The 14,925-nt window shown below is 41.0% G+C and overlaps 2 protein-coding genes across 4 annotated transcripts in view; one reads left to right on the forward strand and one right to left on the reverse strand.

The window, feature by feature from the left end:
* Positions 1-14,925, forward strand: part of mcph1 (microcephalin 1) — a 137,650-nt gene that overhangs the window by 50,737 nt on the left and 71,988 nt on the right. The gene's annotated exons all lie outside the window — the stretch shown is intronic.
* The window catches only part of angpt2 (angiopoietin 2), a 58,226-nt gene that overhangs the window by 3,843 nt on the left and 39,458 nt on the right, over positions 1-14,925 (reverse strand). The window contains exons 5-7 of the mRNA XM_003215442.4: positions 8,912-9,042; positions 5,685-5,786; positions 4,524-4,690 (exon numbers count right to left, since the gene is read on the reverse strand). Coding sequence (XP_003215490.2) covers positions 4,524-4,690; positions 5,685-5,786; positions 8,912-9,042 — 400 coding nt within the window. The remainder of the gene's footprint in view (positions 1-4,523; positions 4,691-5,684; positions 5,787-8,911; positions 9,043-14,925) is intronic.

The following is a 14,925-nucleotide window of genomic DNA, read 5'->3' on the forward strand; positions in this document are numbered from 1 at the left end:
TTTCACCCATTCTACAGAAGCCATGTACTTCTGCAGAGAGGTGCACATGCATTATTTAATAAATGTACATTTCTCAGGAGAATGGCAGTGCTTGGCTCTTCATATGTTAGACTGCAGTTCCAACAGCCTCAGCAATCATAGTGGATCAGATTGGATTGTGGGAGCTGTAGTCTAAATCAGATGAAGGATCAAGGGTTCTTCACCCTGTCTTGTATTATCCATGCAGCTAAGATTGAAAATTAGAAGAGAGGGTATTACTCTATCACCATACACTTTTATATATGTAGACTTATGGTCCTCATTCAGTACATCCTGCTCTTTGGATAAGGAAAATGGCATTGTTAACTGAAGTAAAATGTCTTTGTCAATCCTCATTTTAATTCATCTGTATCAATATTTTAGTGTTTTGGTTGGCATTTCTCCTTCTGCTTTGTATTTCAGGGTTTTGAAATGATAAACAGAATTTGTTCCTAACTAATGTTTCAGTATAACTGAACAGTTAGCTTAACTGTGAAAATATATCTGTTTCATCAGTCAAGCATGTTTTTAAACACACTCTTTCATGGCTCAAAAAACTTGGTTGCATTTCAAAAGGAATAATATTTGCAGATAGCCATTTTTTGTCTGCAGAAATTATTTTTTAATAATATAAATGGACAAGAGTAATGACCCGTTCTGCAAAGGTTACCTTTATAAACATTATAAAGCCTTAATTTTTAAAATTTGAATCCCTATTACAGAGCCCAACTATTTCCAGATGAGGAAATATTTGGTTTGGAGTCAGAATGATTTTTTGCTTCCTCATCGTGAAAGATCTACAACTTTCCGTACGTTATTGCTGTGACCCACAAAATGCTCAACAGATCACTCCTAAGTGGAGGGACTGAAATGTTAGGTCTGCCCACCAACACACATGCACACACTAATTCCAAAGCCCGGCTGGCTCACAGGGTGTGAGAGGTTTGTCATTTGCCTTTCATGTTCAGTTCAAAATCTTCCCTGGTGATTAAGTTTCAGATAGCAGGAGAGATGAGTTACACCAGCCTATGTGAAAGATGGCACCTGATCCAAGTTCATGTCCAGTCACTAAAGGATCCTTGGATCTTTCAGTTCCAAGAATGTTAAAAGTTTAGAAGCCAACAGGAAACAGAAAGTTACTTGGGAAGCCAAGAGAGAGATGAGTTACACCAGCCTATGGGAAAGATGGCACCTGATCCAAGATCATGTCCAGTCACTAAAGCAAGGGTCCCCAAACTTTTTAAACAGGGGGCCGGTTCACGATCCTTCAGACCGTTGGAGGGCCGGATTATAGTTGGCCACCGAGCAATCATCATCATCATCATCATCATCATCATCATCATCATCATCATCATCATCATCATCATTCCAGCATATCTATCTTGTTTGCTGTGTCATACAATAAAATAATAACAACAACAACAACAATAAAAAAGAGGGTTGGAAGAGACCCTTTGGGCCATTGAGTACAATCCCCTTCTGCCTTTGTGCACCGAAAGCACAAGCAAAACACCCCTGACAGATGGCCATCCAGCCTCAATTTTTATTATTATTATTATTATTATTATTATTATTATTATTATTATTATTATTATTAATAAAGAGGGTTGGAAGAGACCCTTTGGGCCATTGAGTCCAATCCCCTTCTGCCTTTGTGCATCAAAAGCACTAGCAAAGCACCCCTGACAGATGGCCACCCAGCCTCAATGTTAATAATAATAATAATAATAATAATAATAATAATAATAATAATAATAATAATAATAATAATGTGATTTTGGGATACGAAATCCAGCATATCTATCTTGTTTGCTGTGTCATAAAATATAATAATAATAATAATAATAATAATAATAATAATAATAATAATAATAATAAGGGTTGTAAGAGAAGAAGAGACCCCTTGGGTCATTTAGTCTAACCCCCTTCTGCCCTTGTGCCATGGGGGCCGGATAAATGGCTTCGATGGGCCGCATCCGGCCCCCGGGCCTTAGTTTGGGGACCCCTGCACTAAAGGATCTTTGGATCTTTCAGTTTCAAGAATGTTAAAGGTTTAGAAACCAAAAGGAAACAGAAAGTTACTTGGGAAGCCAAGAGCTCAAACACTGTTTCCATCCTAAATACCTTGGTGTCAACTTAGATCGAACACTAACATACAGGAAACACTGCATGAACACCAAGCACAAAGTAGCTGCACGCAACAACATCTTGCAGAAACTTACTGGCAGTGCATAGGGTGCAGACCCACAATTAATAAGAACATCAGCCCTGGCCTTGTCTTTCTCAACTGCTGAGTACGCCTGTCCTGTCTGGCACAAGTCTGCCCATGCTAAGCAGGTGGACATAGCACTTAACGAAACATGCAGAATAATCATAGGATGCCTTAAACCTACACCTGTTGATAAACTCTACAAGTTAGCTGGCATTGCCCCTCCTGACGTGTAATGGGAAGTTGCTGCTAACTGTGAGAGAAATAAGGTTGAACATTGTGAAAGCCACCCACTGCATGACTATCAGCCTCCTCTCACTAGACTCAAATCAAGGAAGGGCTTCATGAGAACCACCACTCCTCTTGATGTTCCTCCAGCAACAGCAAGAGTGTCCCTCTGGGCAGCTAAACCAGGCAATTCCAACTGGATGGCTCCCCATGAGGGTCTACCTCCAGGGACAAACCAAGAATTGGCAACTTGGAAGTCCCTAAACAGACTCAGAAGCGAAGTGGGTAGATAAAAAGACAACCTGGTAAGATGGCACTACCTGGAGGAATCCTCCACCTTGTGACTGTGGAGCAGAACAAACAACTCCGCATATGTATGCTTGCCCACAATTTCCTGCCTCATGTACGAAGGAGGAGTTGTTTAAAGCTACGGACAATGTGGTCGCTGTTGCCCGCTTTTGGTCTAAAACTATTTAGCTGCTTGTGATTTCCTTTATTTCATCACTTTTACATTTATTTATTATGCAATGCTTTTGACACAAAATAAATAAGTTCCAAGAATAATTGGAACATGATTTGAGGACTCAGCACCTAATTCTGCCAATGATAACATTATTGGCAATGGATATACACCCAGATAATAGGCATGAACAGGATGGGACTCTTCACCATTGGCTGAAAGTTGCCCATTTAAGTGACTTCACAGCCAGCACAGAATTGTGATCTGAGTGTTGCAACACAAGAGTCAATTCTCTGCTCAGAAACCCATTAGGCAGGTCACATACTCCCAACCTGAGAAACCCCTATGATAGATTTACCTTGGGAGTCACCATAAGTCAGAAAAGATCTGAAGGCAAGAATAACAACAAATCTTCCTGAAAGGGGGGCAGCAAATAGCCGTACTCCTATCTTTTCCCCCATTAGTTTCAAGAGAAAAGGAAATTTAAGATCACTACAGTGATAATTTTTATATTTGTAAAATATTAGCTAAGAGATTTCATGGCAAGCTGGAGTCATCTCACCTAACATAATCAGAACCCAACAAAAGAAATTAATGATGTTTCTTCTTTGGAAAGCAGTGCACATCCCCTTCTACAATCTATCCTGTGAAAATATGATTAATACGTAGTAGTCCTAAAAATCAGGATTGATGTGAGCAATTAACATGAAATAATATTCTTAATTTGTTTTTATTGTAAAAACAAGTGTAAATTCTCTGCTTATCAGGAGTATGGAAAGGGACCAGTATCCTACAATACTCTAGAGTGCCATGTAACAGTGCTGGTGCTCAGTCAAAATGTGAAATGTGCATTCGTGATATATGAGTTAAAAATGGGCACTCCTGGTAGGTTGTTGTAACTAAAGTCCATAAATACTTGCACCAAATATAATATATTTGAAAGTGTTACTAAGGTCTTTTTCCTCTCTTCAACAGAGTAATAATATTGATTTCCCCCGGAAATCTATAGGAAGGAAAGGAGGCTGCTTAGTTCTTCCCCCATGACAATTATTGTTGAGGACTGCAGTTGTGCATGTGCATACTGCAAAGTAATTTTGGTGATGGGGCTTCAGACATTCTATTATCTAAAGTGGAACAGTTCTTGTTCCAAAGTTAAGTTGTATGGTACTGAAGATCAGGAAAATGCATATTCTGCCATTATCTCTTTCTTGTTTCTTTCAGTAAAAATGCAGTAATTCCAAATTAAATAACTTATAATTTACTGGCTTTTTGTGATGTCAGAATCTGCTGAGTAGGCATGATTCCTACATGTAGAATACTGTTCTATATATTTTAGTTAAACTGGGGTGCACATAACTTAAGAATTCTCTAAGAGAACAGCTCCCTCTTTACATTTCTAGAATTCTTCCTTCCACATAAGCATACAGTGGTCTATAATCCAGGAGGCGGAAGATAAAGCTGCACTTCATGTTTTATGCATATTCATTCATCTCTCTCTCTCTCTCTCTCTCTCTCTCTCTCTCTCTGATAGACACATACACACAAACACACATAAAATTACTATATTATTGTCTAAGAACCCTTACACTTATTTCAGTATTGATTTACCTGTATTTTTGTTCTTCATTTGCTAGATAAAAATGTTCGTATAAGGAATATGCCTCATTTCCTTCCCAGTCTTTCAAGTATATTTTAAGAGCATACTGCTTCTGGTTGGTTAGTTGATACACCAACTCATTTCCCAGCCAGTGTTCTGCAGAAGGATTCCCAAATCCCTGTAATGCAAACAGAAAACTTGGATTAGTTTAATCTTTTTTTCATCTCTATGTCTTTTCCGTAAGACAAAACACATTTAAAAAGTATGACGGCCATCAAGTTGCCGTCTCAGGGGCATTACTATAGTTTCTGGATTTTTCCCAATTTTTGAGAAGGAGAGTTCAAACAAATACAAATTTAAGAGCAGAAGAAATAGCAGGTAGAAATAGCCATAATTTGAAAAACACTGTCAATTAAAGAAGTGTATGTTGACAACCAGCATAAATGTTGATTTAAAGAATGCAAAAAATCTGTCACATCGGTTTCTCTAAAAACAGGTAAAAAATATACTAGTTTTACCCTAAGAAACCACTGTTATTAATATTAACAATCCTAGTCCTAACAGGACTGATTTTCCTTAGCATCCAAAATTGGATGGTAGGGTATGGTGATGCTCCCTGAGAAAAAAAAGGGAATAAAATCTGATTTTGGGAATCTCCATCTTTACTCAATCTGCACGTTTGTTCTAAATTCAAATATTCCAAAATATAACTAAAGCAATTTTAAAAATTCAGTGTAGAGTAATCACTGAGACCTCCTAAAACATTACTACTGGGGAATACACACACACACACAGTATTATATAGGTTAAAGAAGTGTAGGTCATTACATGGGTTATATACAATGATCCCTGGCTTCGATTTCTTTGCTTCTCAAATGAAAATAATTATGTGTGGGGGGACGGACGCAATTTCAAGGGATGACATCAGTAAAATGAAGAGAAATCTGACAGAGTTTTGTCAAGATTGTTCAGAAATGTATGAGAATTTGAATTCATAAAGAATAAAGAATGTAATTTGTTATGTACTTGTGTTAGGGATGGGAGATCTCCTCTCTCACCTCCCCCATTGTTTGAACCACAGTACCCACAATTCCTTTTCATTGCCCTGTTGCAGCATTGGGCACTTGAAGTCCAGACTTCCCCCATCCCTCCATAATGTTGCTCTGTCTTACCGTTTTGTACTCTTCCCAGGTTCGGTCAAAGTCTACACTGCCGTCTGAGCGCCGCTGAATTATTGTCCAGCCTCCTCCACTGTTTTCCATATCACAATATGCCTATTAAAATGCAGCAAACGAAGAATTTACTTTCACTTCATTATTTTGGTTGTATCTAATATTTTGGGAAATATACAACAAATGTGCATAGATGTGTATTATGCATAAATGTGCATAATATTTTGGGAAATATACAACAAATGTGCATAGACCAGAATTTTCACTGAGGCCCCTTCCACACAGCTGAATAAAATCCCACATTATCTGCTTTGAACTAGAATATATGGCTGTGTGGAAAGGCCCTGAAAAGTAGGAAGACGATAAAATGAAACCAGCATTACTTGCTTACAGACAGTAAGATATCTGCTGGTTGTTTCTTTGGAAGTTTGAGTGGCACTAATTTTAAGCTGATCAATTTCTTTAAATTTAATAGAATCAAACATCTGTTTAGTGAAGAAGATCCTTGAGCTCATTCTCAGGGAGGCAATTAGAGCCTGTTTATCTAACTACTCTGTGTTATAAGTAAAATATATTCCAGAAGTGATTACAAATATCTTAAGCCTCTTTCCAGCAGGTCTTGTCACTTGCTGCCAATTTTTAGTTTCCAAAACATTTCTGTTTTTGTTTCTGAAGTCTTTTCCCTGTTGTCCTGAGGGGGACCTACAGATAGCTGAAAATAAGGAAGCATCATTCATGGACAGAAGCCTGTATAATCAAAGCTTGGATTCAAAATACAATAAAGGGGAGCATATCTAATCATAATGAAACATTCAAGAAATTAATTTATTTAACTGAACAAGGTAGATTTGAACATTTTAACTACTAGAAGGCATAATTTAACTATCAAAGGAAGGATCATTTTTCAAATTGATGTTGCCATGAAATGTTAAACTGCTACCACATAATTCACAAACTTATTTAATTCCACAGGCTTGTTTTTAGAAATATGCTATAAATAGATTCCACAAAATATGAAACGAAAGCCATAATTTAAAGAACCACATATCCAGAGAGACTTTGGGTATCATTGTCACCAGCAGAGCTCAGAGCAAACAGCTTATTAAATTGATGGTGTTTGTGATGTGGCGTTATGTATGGCAACAGAGGGACAATGTCCCATTGGCCTGCCTAGAGCAATTTCTCAGAAAGTTCCATGTAAAATTTAAATATAGTGTGGAATTGAATTGCCATCTCTTTTTTATTTTACAAAAAGGGGAAATGAGATTTTCAAAAGCATTAGCTGATAAATCTGGGATGAAATAGTAAACAAGTCAGTGTTATGTTACACTTTCTAATCAAGACTTTGTAAAGGAAAAAACAAGATCAGTAGTGTACATTATTCAGGCAGTGTTTATACAGCTCCGGAGAGGCCAGAGCGGGCATTGACAGGAAAAGACCAAAACACAGTCTGGCAAATAAACAATAATTCTGTTTCTCTGCTCAGAACATAATATAAAACAACATAAATTAATAGCTTAAATATATGGCAATTTGAAAGAATAATTAGGAAGCCTAGCCCTCTCTGACAAAAATGTAATCAGCATTTCCTTTATAAGTAATGGTTATAATTCTGTGGCTTCCAGATGAAGAGAGAAATCCACGAGGATTGCATCTGCAAAACTTCAATTTTACAGGGGTGCTAGATAGGGCTCCATAGAAATTGCATTGAAATGAACTCTGCAATAATAGTCTTTGATGGATTGCACTCCTAAGGCTGCGATAATCCATTACATTTCTCCTTCAGCAAATAGCATTATGAGGAAGTCTAAGCATTATAATCGCTGTACTCTATCTGGCAGGTCTGGAAATAAAAATAGTATCATCAGTCATGCTGCCTAAATGCCTGCCTAACAGTGACCTATGTTTGGGGGCATGTTCTTTAAAACATACAGTATGTGACTCTTTTTTACCAGAGAACAGTAAAATTGTGGTTGGTAAAAATCAGAGGACAGTTTGAAATATAGCTGGTAGATTCTCATTGGGTGGTTTGACAGATACTTTTTATCGTGTCAGAAGCAACTTGAGAAACTAGAAGTCACTTTTGGTGTGAGAGAACTGGCTGTCTGCAGAGACGTTGCCCAGGGGACGCCTGTGGGAGGCTTCTTTAATGCCCCTGCATGGGAAGCTGGAGCTGACAGATGGGAGCTCACCCTGTCTCGCAGAGTCAAACTGCCAACCTTCAGGTCAGCAGTTCAGCGGCTCCTTTTTGACAGATACTGAAGAAGAGGGGGGAACTGCTTCAACTGTAAAGTTAGACGTTGCTGTTTAGTGATATGGATGTTGTGATTACCTACTGTGTAAACAAGCTAAAGGAATTTCTCTGCTAACACTCCTTGATGTTCTTTTAATTAGTTTATTCTTCAATGACTTGGTTTGGAAATGTTTGTTCCTGGAGCCATGGTAGAGGGAATAATTTGTAAAAGGAATGGGAGACTGTGGAAGTATGTAGTCCATTTTGAGTCCCTAAACTAAGGGAGGGCAACATACCACCTTCTATATCTTGTTGGACTGCAGCTTCTACTAGCCCCAAGTAGTACAGCCTAGGTAGCATAGTTAGAAATGTTTCAAATGTGGCCCATACTTTGCTTATCTTTGTCCTAAAGAATGACTGATGGTTATCTCTACATCATAATTATAAGTACCCTCTGATATGGAGTGGGCAAAGTAGAAAATATTTGTTCCAATTTCCATTATTTGATAGGCAGGATTCTAACCAAGCTTTTACATTAATACAATCATTTTCTTGTTGCCATTTAACCTGAATGACTATTTACACTTTCTGCTTGCCAAACTATTTGCCAAACATCTTGTTCTAACATGGAAGCAGATTTATAGCTAGTTAGTAAAATAACATAGATTATGTTTGCTGGATTTCATTTCTTAATGCATCTTTGATAGGATGCTGTCTTACCTAATGTATATGAAATGAAAAGTAATGACTGTAATGCTCTCACCTTCAGGTGCTCTAAATGACCCTGGGAGCTTGTGAAAAATTAATACATTTGATCAAAACCAATTAGGCAAATCTGTGTGCATAATGATAGTTTTTAAAGGACCTGTTGGTGTTACCATAATAATTTACACAAAGATAGATTATGAAAAAGAATTTCCGTTCTTCTTTAAGGAGGTTTTTCATCTTGAAAAGTATCTTTTTCTATCTAAACCTAGAGAAGAAAATGTAATACCTTTTTCTCCTCTCCTGTATTAGGCACTGTTAATGTATAGATGCCGCTGGTTGTAAGTCCTGATTTGAAGGCTTCAGTACAGTCCTTGAAATTGATCTGTTCATCTCCAGCCACCAAAGCATTCTTGGATGCTGGGGGGGAAAAACATGAAGACCTGTTGGTTGAATTCAGGATCTCTCTTTTTCTGACAGAAGACTGCTCATCCATCCATTATTCATCACACTCCCTTAGAACTCATAATACTCCATAGTTTCCCCAGGCCTATATGATATTTTCAAGTGGTTGGAAGAACTCCTACAAGCGGGACTCCCCTTCAGCCATCCCAGTTGTACATTCTTAGTGAGAACTACCCAGTAAAATGATCATTGTGGTAGAAACAAATCTCCCAGATTGTCAAGACCCAGGCTGCAGAGCACCAATAACCATGCGCAGAGACCAGAATCTATCTAATATCTTTATTAAGGAAATATATAAAGTCAATAAAAACAAGTGAAGAATATAGTTCAGAAGTAGACCTTTCAGGAAAGGCCAAATATAGTCCAGGAAAATGATGTCCAATATGTGATATTAGAGTCCAAAGTTATAATCCATAAACCGAAACACACACTTTGCCAAGCAATAGTGTGGGGAGATGACAAGGTCTTTTAGTCCATAGAAGCTTGACAACTAGGCTAGAGAACAAACTAGATTCTTGGCAAAACAAGACTTGATACGAGGCAAAACAAGAAGCAAGAACAAGGTCCGTGGCAAACGCGAAACAAGGCAGGCTTGAACTTGATCCGGGAAACAAGGAACTGGAGTCCACACACGATCTCACTCCTCGAGCTGACGAATTGACTCCGCAAGATTTCCTTCGCGGCAAAACACCTAAATAGGGTCTCGTTTCCCGCCAGAAGAACACTTTCCCTGGAGAACTAGAAGTGAAACCCAGCTCTGTCCAGATGCATGACTCCTTAGAATTTCCCAAGGGAAGCAAACCTAATCAGCTAATTGTTTGGCTGCGATTCTGGCACTCCGGCGATTCGCCTCCCTAGTTCCTCTATCTCTATTATAATTGTCTCTCCGGGAAAACGGGGGAGAATTCTGCCCAAGGCTTGTTTGGCTGACTTCTTGAGGGCAAACATCCTCCAAGTGCAGGGGCTCCGATTCTGGCTGAACCGGTGGAAATCCCATGTTTTCCTCTTCGTCTGCCACAATAGTACTAGGAACGGGACTACAAGGCCCATGAGACATCACACTGATCTGACCATTCTTAAACCATTCCATTCCTCAGCGCATTCATGAATCATTTTCTCTCAGCTTTGCAAAGTGTTTACCGTTCAGGCAGGGTTGATATATTTTGTTGGCTTAAAATGCAAGCATGCTTCCAGGCTGCTAATTGTTTTTCCACACTTCTTTGATAGTTGACAGGTTTAGAAGTGTCCCCCTTGACTCTGGCAATTGTTCAGGATTTGTTTTTTCCAGTTGGTGCCAAAGGCAGCAGGGTTTGTTTACTTGTTTGTGCACTGCTATCAGCAGAAACATGCACCGTTTTGGAAATGTTCTTAAGAGACTATTTTTAGGCCTGTCAGGCCATATTGAGCGCCTTGAAAGAAAAAAAAATCTTTTGAAGTGTTATTAAATATTTGTAGATACAAATAGGACCAGCAACAAAAAGTTACAATGCATTCTGCTACTGTCAGTTACCAGCAACATTCTACTTTCAGGATACTCCATTATATTTTTGTTTTTATCTCCTGCCTGCCTGTAGTATTAGTAAGCATTCTGTCCCTCCTGGGCTTTTTAAGACGTTGTCCTGAGTTTTAGTTCACTACCAACTTTCTAAAGGTTGTTGTTGTTTTTACTTCTTCACTCATATAGATTCAATGTGGAGATTCTACATGAGGAGTTCCAGCTCTCCTCAGAGAATGAATCTGCCATTAATATGTCAGATTACCATGATTTATTTATTAGTATACATCTTCTCAAGTTAATCTTTGAATAATGACAAAAGATTTTCCTTTTCAGCTTCTAAGAGTGTTGGGTCAATTTATTTCTGTGCAAGAGAAATTTCTCACATTCTCAAAATTAGAGGAATGGGAAGTGTTTTTGTTGGCATCTTTGTTGCTGGTATTATCAGTGCCAAGACCTTCTGACTCCTCCCAGGGTTAATTTAATTCTGATGCAAGAGGAGAACTAGAATTATGTTTGGCAGGTCTTGTTCATCTATTATTACATTGTTACCAGACCAGAGATCATTGTGGCCCCTCTGAGTAACCCAATCTGCACTATATGGTAGACAGGCAGTTCCCATGTTAGGTTCTGTAGGCTTGTTGAATTTGTTTGTAAGTCAAAACAGGTATATTTTAAGTGTAAGAATGTATATATATTATTTAGCTTTGGATGGCATGGGGAAGAGTTAACACCCCTGCGGTGTTTGTTTTGCTGTCTGTGCTCCAATTCAGATATTGCCTCACTTTCTGTCCCTGTGATAAATGGATTTTGAAAAATTGGGCTTGTTCTGGAAACAAGGATTGCTTATATAGCTTTTGTGGAGCCCCCTTTTCCCATGAAAACTTTTCCAAGAATGAATTTCCCTTCCTAGGGGTAGATTTCTCTCACTATCCATAGATAGGTAGATAGATAGGTAGATAGATAGATAGATAGATAGATAGATAGATAGATAGATAGGGCTGTAATTACACTGAAATATTGTAGCACATTTCTTCTTCGAGTTCTCTGTGAATGCACACTGGTGAAGTATACTGCGCCTGCGCAGGCTCTAACGGAAACTTTCCAAGCTTTACATTTTCAATTTTTGGCGGTAACCACGCCCATTCCTCCCTAGCATATATAAGGCGCTCTGGCTCCGCACTCCCCAGTTCCTTTTTTTCCGCCGCAGCAGCTCGTCGGAACTTCATCCATTTCAAGATTCAGAAGATAATATTCAAGATGCCAGTGCCTCATCTCTAAGGAGAGGCATGTTTTTTGCCTTCTCTGGCACAGGCAAACTTAAACTACGTATCCTGCTTCAAAGTGAAACTCCCCTCGAGCTTCGGATTTTTCTCACGCAACATCCTCGTTGGGCCCGTACAGCCAGAGGCTTTTCCGGAAGGCCTTGCCATATCCTAGCCTCCCTCTCCCTCTCCTTGGGAGCGGCCGTTGCTGAAAGCCTCTGCCGCCCCGTTCTTATCGGGCTCCGGTCAAGCTGACAATAAGCCTCCCCCTCCCCTTTCGTGGGAGCGACGGTTGCTGAAAGCCTCTGCCGCCCCGTTCTTATCGGGCTCCGGTCAAGCTGACAATATGCCTCCCCCTCCCCTTTCGTGGGAGCGACGGTTGCTAAACGCCTCTGCCGCCACGTTTTTAAACGGGCCCCGGCCAAGCTGGCAGTAAATCTAAAATGTTGCCTCCTTACCGGCTGGAAAACTTCGGCAGGAGCTAAGAGGCTGGAAAAAACAAGGACAGCCAGGCTAGGCTTCCCAAGCCATCTCCTCGCATGATTGTCCTTCCTTGGCTGGGCGGGCTCTTTTCACAGCTGCCCTCGCCCTCCCCGGAAGAGTTGTTGGCACAAATATAAAGGCAATCCTCTCCTCTTCGGAGAAATGCCTTGGATCTGGCTGCCTTGGCAGTCGCCAAGCTCCATCTACTGGCTCCAGAAAATCACTGCAGCCATGCCAACCCAACCTTTCACCGTCGACAAGACACAAAACTTGGATGGCTCAAGCCCGGCCTCAATGCTCCTCGGTGTCGACCAGGATGTCTTTTCTCGAACCCGGCGCACAGGTGAGCGGCTCCGAGGCAATGGTCTTCTCTCCATTCTCCTTATCAATGGAGAGACCGCCCAATATCTCCAGCCTCCCTAAGACTCTGAGATGCCTGGAAAAGGGCCATAGATTATTATCCATAGCCCTTGCCCCTCTTCTATGCTCCTTTGAGAGGAGTACGATCTGGGCCTCCCTCACTAAGGGTGATTCTGCCTCTAAATACTGCCGATGTGTGGATCTATCTTGAACTATACCTGACAAACAGCCTAAAAAGGATCAAGCTACACTGTTATTCTAATGCCACAACACCGCCTCCGGCGGGTGTTTGTCATCACAATCCCATCCCTGGCATTTGTCTTCTCTTGCGACAGACCGAGTTTTTCCTTACCGCCCTCACGGCCGATCCTGAATCGGCTCCCGAGGAGAGAAGCACCACGGTATCTACCATAGGCTCTACCATCCAGCACGAGTCACTCTGCTATAATGGATAGATTGTCGTATTACAACTCGACTACCTCGGGTTCGAATCCCAGTTCGGCCAGGTCTCCATGCATCCTGCAGTGTTCGATCAACTCCATAGACTGCTATATACAGAGGTTTCTCGCTACCTGGAGACTCATTCTCCACGCCCCCCGATGCCGAGAAAAGGAAATTCTTCGACATCATTAGTCTTTCCGACATGGAAGACCCTCGGTACCGCTAGCCTATAGGACTCGGCATAAGCCCAGTCCCGCCGATGACAGTGATATCTTAGTCTCAAAACACATAGCTAAAAATACATCCAGCAGTCGGGCCCGTCAGTAGCCCCGATACTTCTACCTAAGCTGAGTCCATCAGTTCAACATTAAAAATGTTGCACCATAATCATATAGCCATTTATCATGGAATTATATTTGCAACAAGTCTCACGGACATCTAGTCTGACCCCCTGTCAAAGGGCAAGACAGAGAGATCCAAAGCCCTAATCTAACAGCACCTCTTCTGAGAGAACTTAGTGCACATCCATCTTTCAATCAGCCCAAAACCCACCAACAACACTCCGCCGACACCGATGTCGGAATCAATAAGGCGCTCGGGACCCAGCCTCCTGGACCATATGCTGTTCTCGCTACTCTCATCAACGCAATATATTGAGACGCCACTAGCTATCTAACACCCGGAGAAGCAGCCCCAGAGCCGATTGCTTCTGACGTGATTCTTTCGCTCCAGAAGGCCCTCCTCTGGATCCTAACAGCTGCCCCGCATGGGCCTACTCCCGAAACCTCCTCTCGGGCTCGAAAAAGTATTTTTCAAAACAACAATTGGTCTCCCTCCCTCCATAGGGAAGGGCCTGACAGTTATATCCTTCCCATCCTCTAGATCAGAGGGAAAATTTCCACTGCTCTTCTCCGCAAGGACGAGATTTTTTCCCTCTACACTATTCCTCTTACACTGATGGTAGATCCAATGCCTCCCATCCTAATATTAGCCTCAATCCCGCTTACTACTGCCATCCCTATAGCTCTTGTTCAGGCTGACGCCTTACTGGCACCCCCTATGGCTGCTATATGGGACCTCCTCCGTCGTCTCTCAAACTCTCCTAGATCCCCTCACTTCCCTAGGGCAATCAATCTAATCTCTGATGCCTACCCTTCAGGGAACACCCGAAAGAGGAGATATTCTAGACCAAGGAAATTCCCCTCTCCGGCTAAAATAATAATAAAAAAAAAACACTTTTCCCCTGACATCGAGTCTGGCCTTTTCCAGCTCTCAGGGTTGCTTTCCGTCTCCACTTATCGGTCAAGGAGCCGGCGCTGTCCGTTGACACCTCCAGGGTCATGTGACCGACAAACCCCTATGGTCCATCATTTCCTCTCCGCCTAAGCGGTGCCTATTCACCTACTCACATTCGTATGTTTTGTTTTGTTTTTTTTTCAACTGCTATGCCGACAGCGGCTCGACCTAACAACGGTCGCTCACTCCGCTCCCCGGATTCAAACCCTGGACCTTTTGGTCTATAGCTTCAGTGGCCCAGCACTTTCACACACTGTGCCACCAGGCACTCCAAGATGAAGCTGGTACCTTCTCTAACATACGACTCACGGCTCCTCGGCTGCCAGGAGACTATAATGTAATAAAATGAAATAAAACAGACCCAAAAAAAAATAAAAATAAATAAGGGATAAAGACCACTATCAGCAAAGAACATGGAATGCTAATCCCAACTCCGATCTCGTGAGTGCCACCCATCACTACACCGATTTAAAGTTTCCTACGTCTCCTCTCGACAAG

The sequence above is a fragment of the Anolis carolinensis genome, chromosome 1 (assembly GCF_035594765.1).
Source record: "Anolis carolinensis isolate JA03-04 chromosome 1, rAnoCar3.1.pri, whole genome shotgun sequence".
NCBI classification, from domain to species: domain Eukaryota; kingdom Metazoa; phylum Chordata; class Lepidosauria; order Squamata; family Dactyloidae; genus Anolis; species Anolis carolinensis.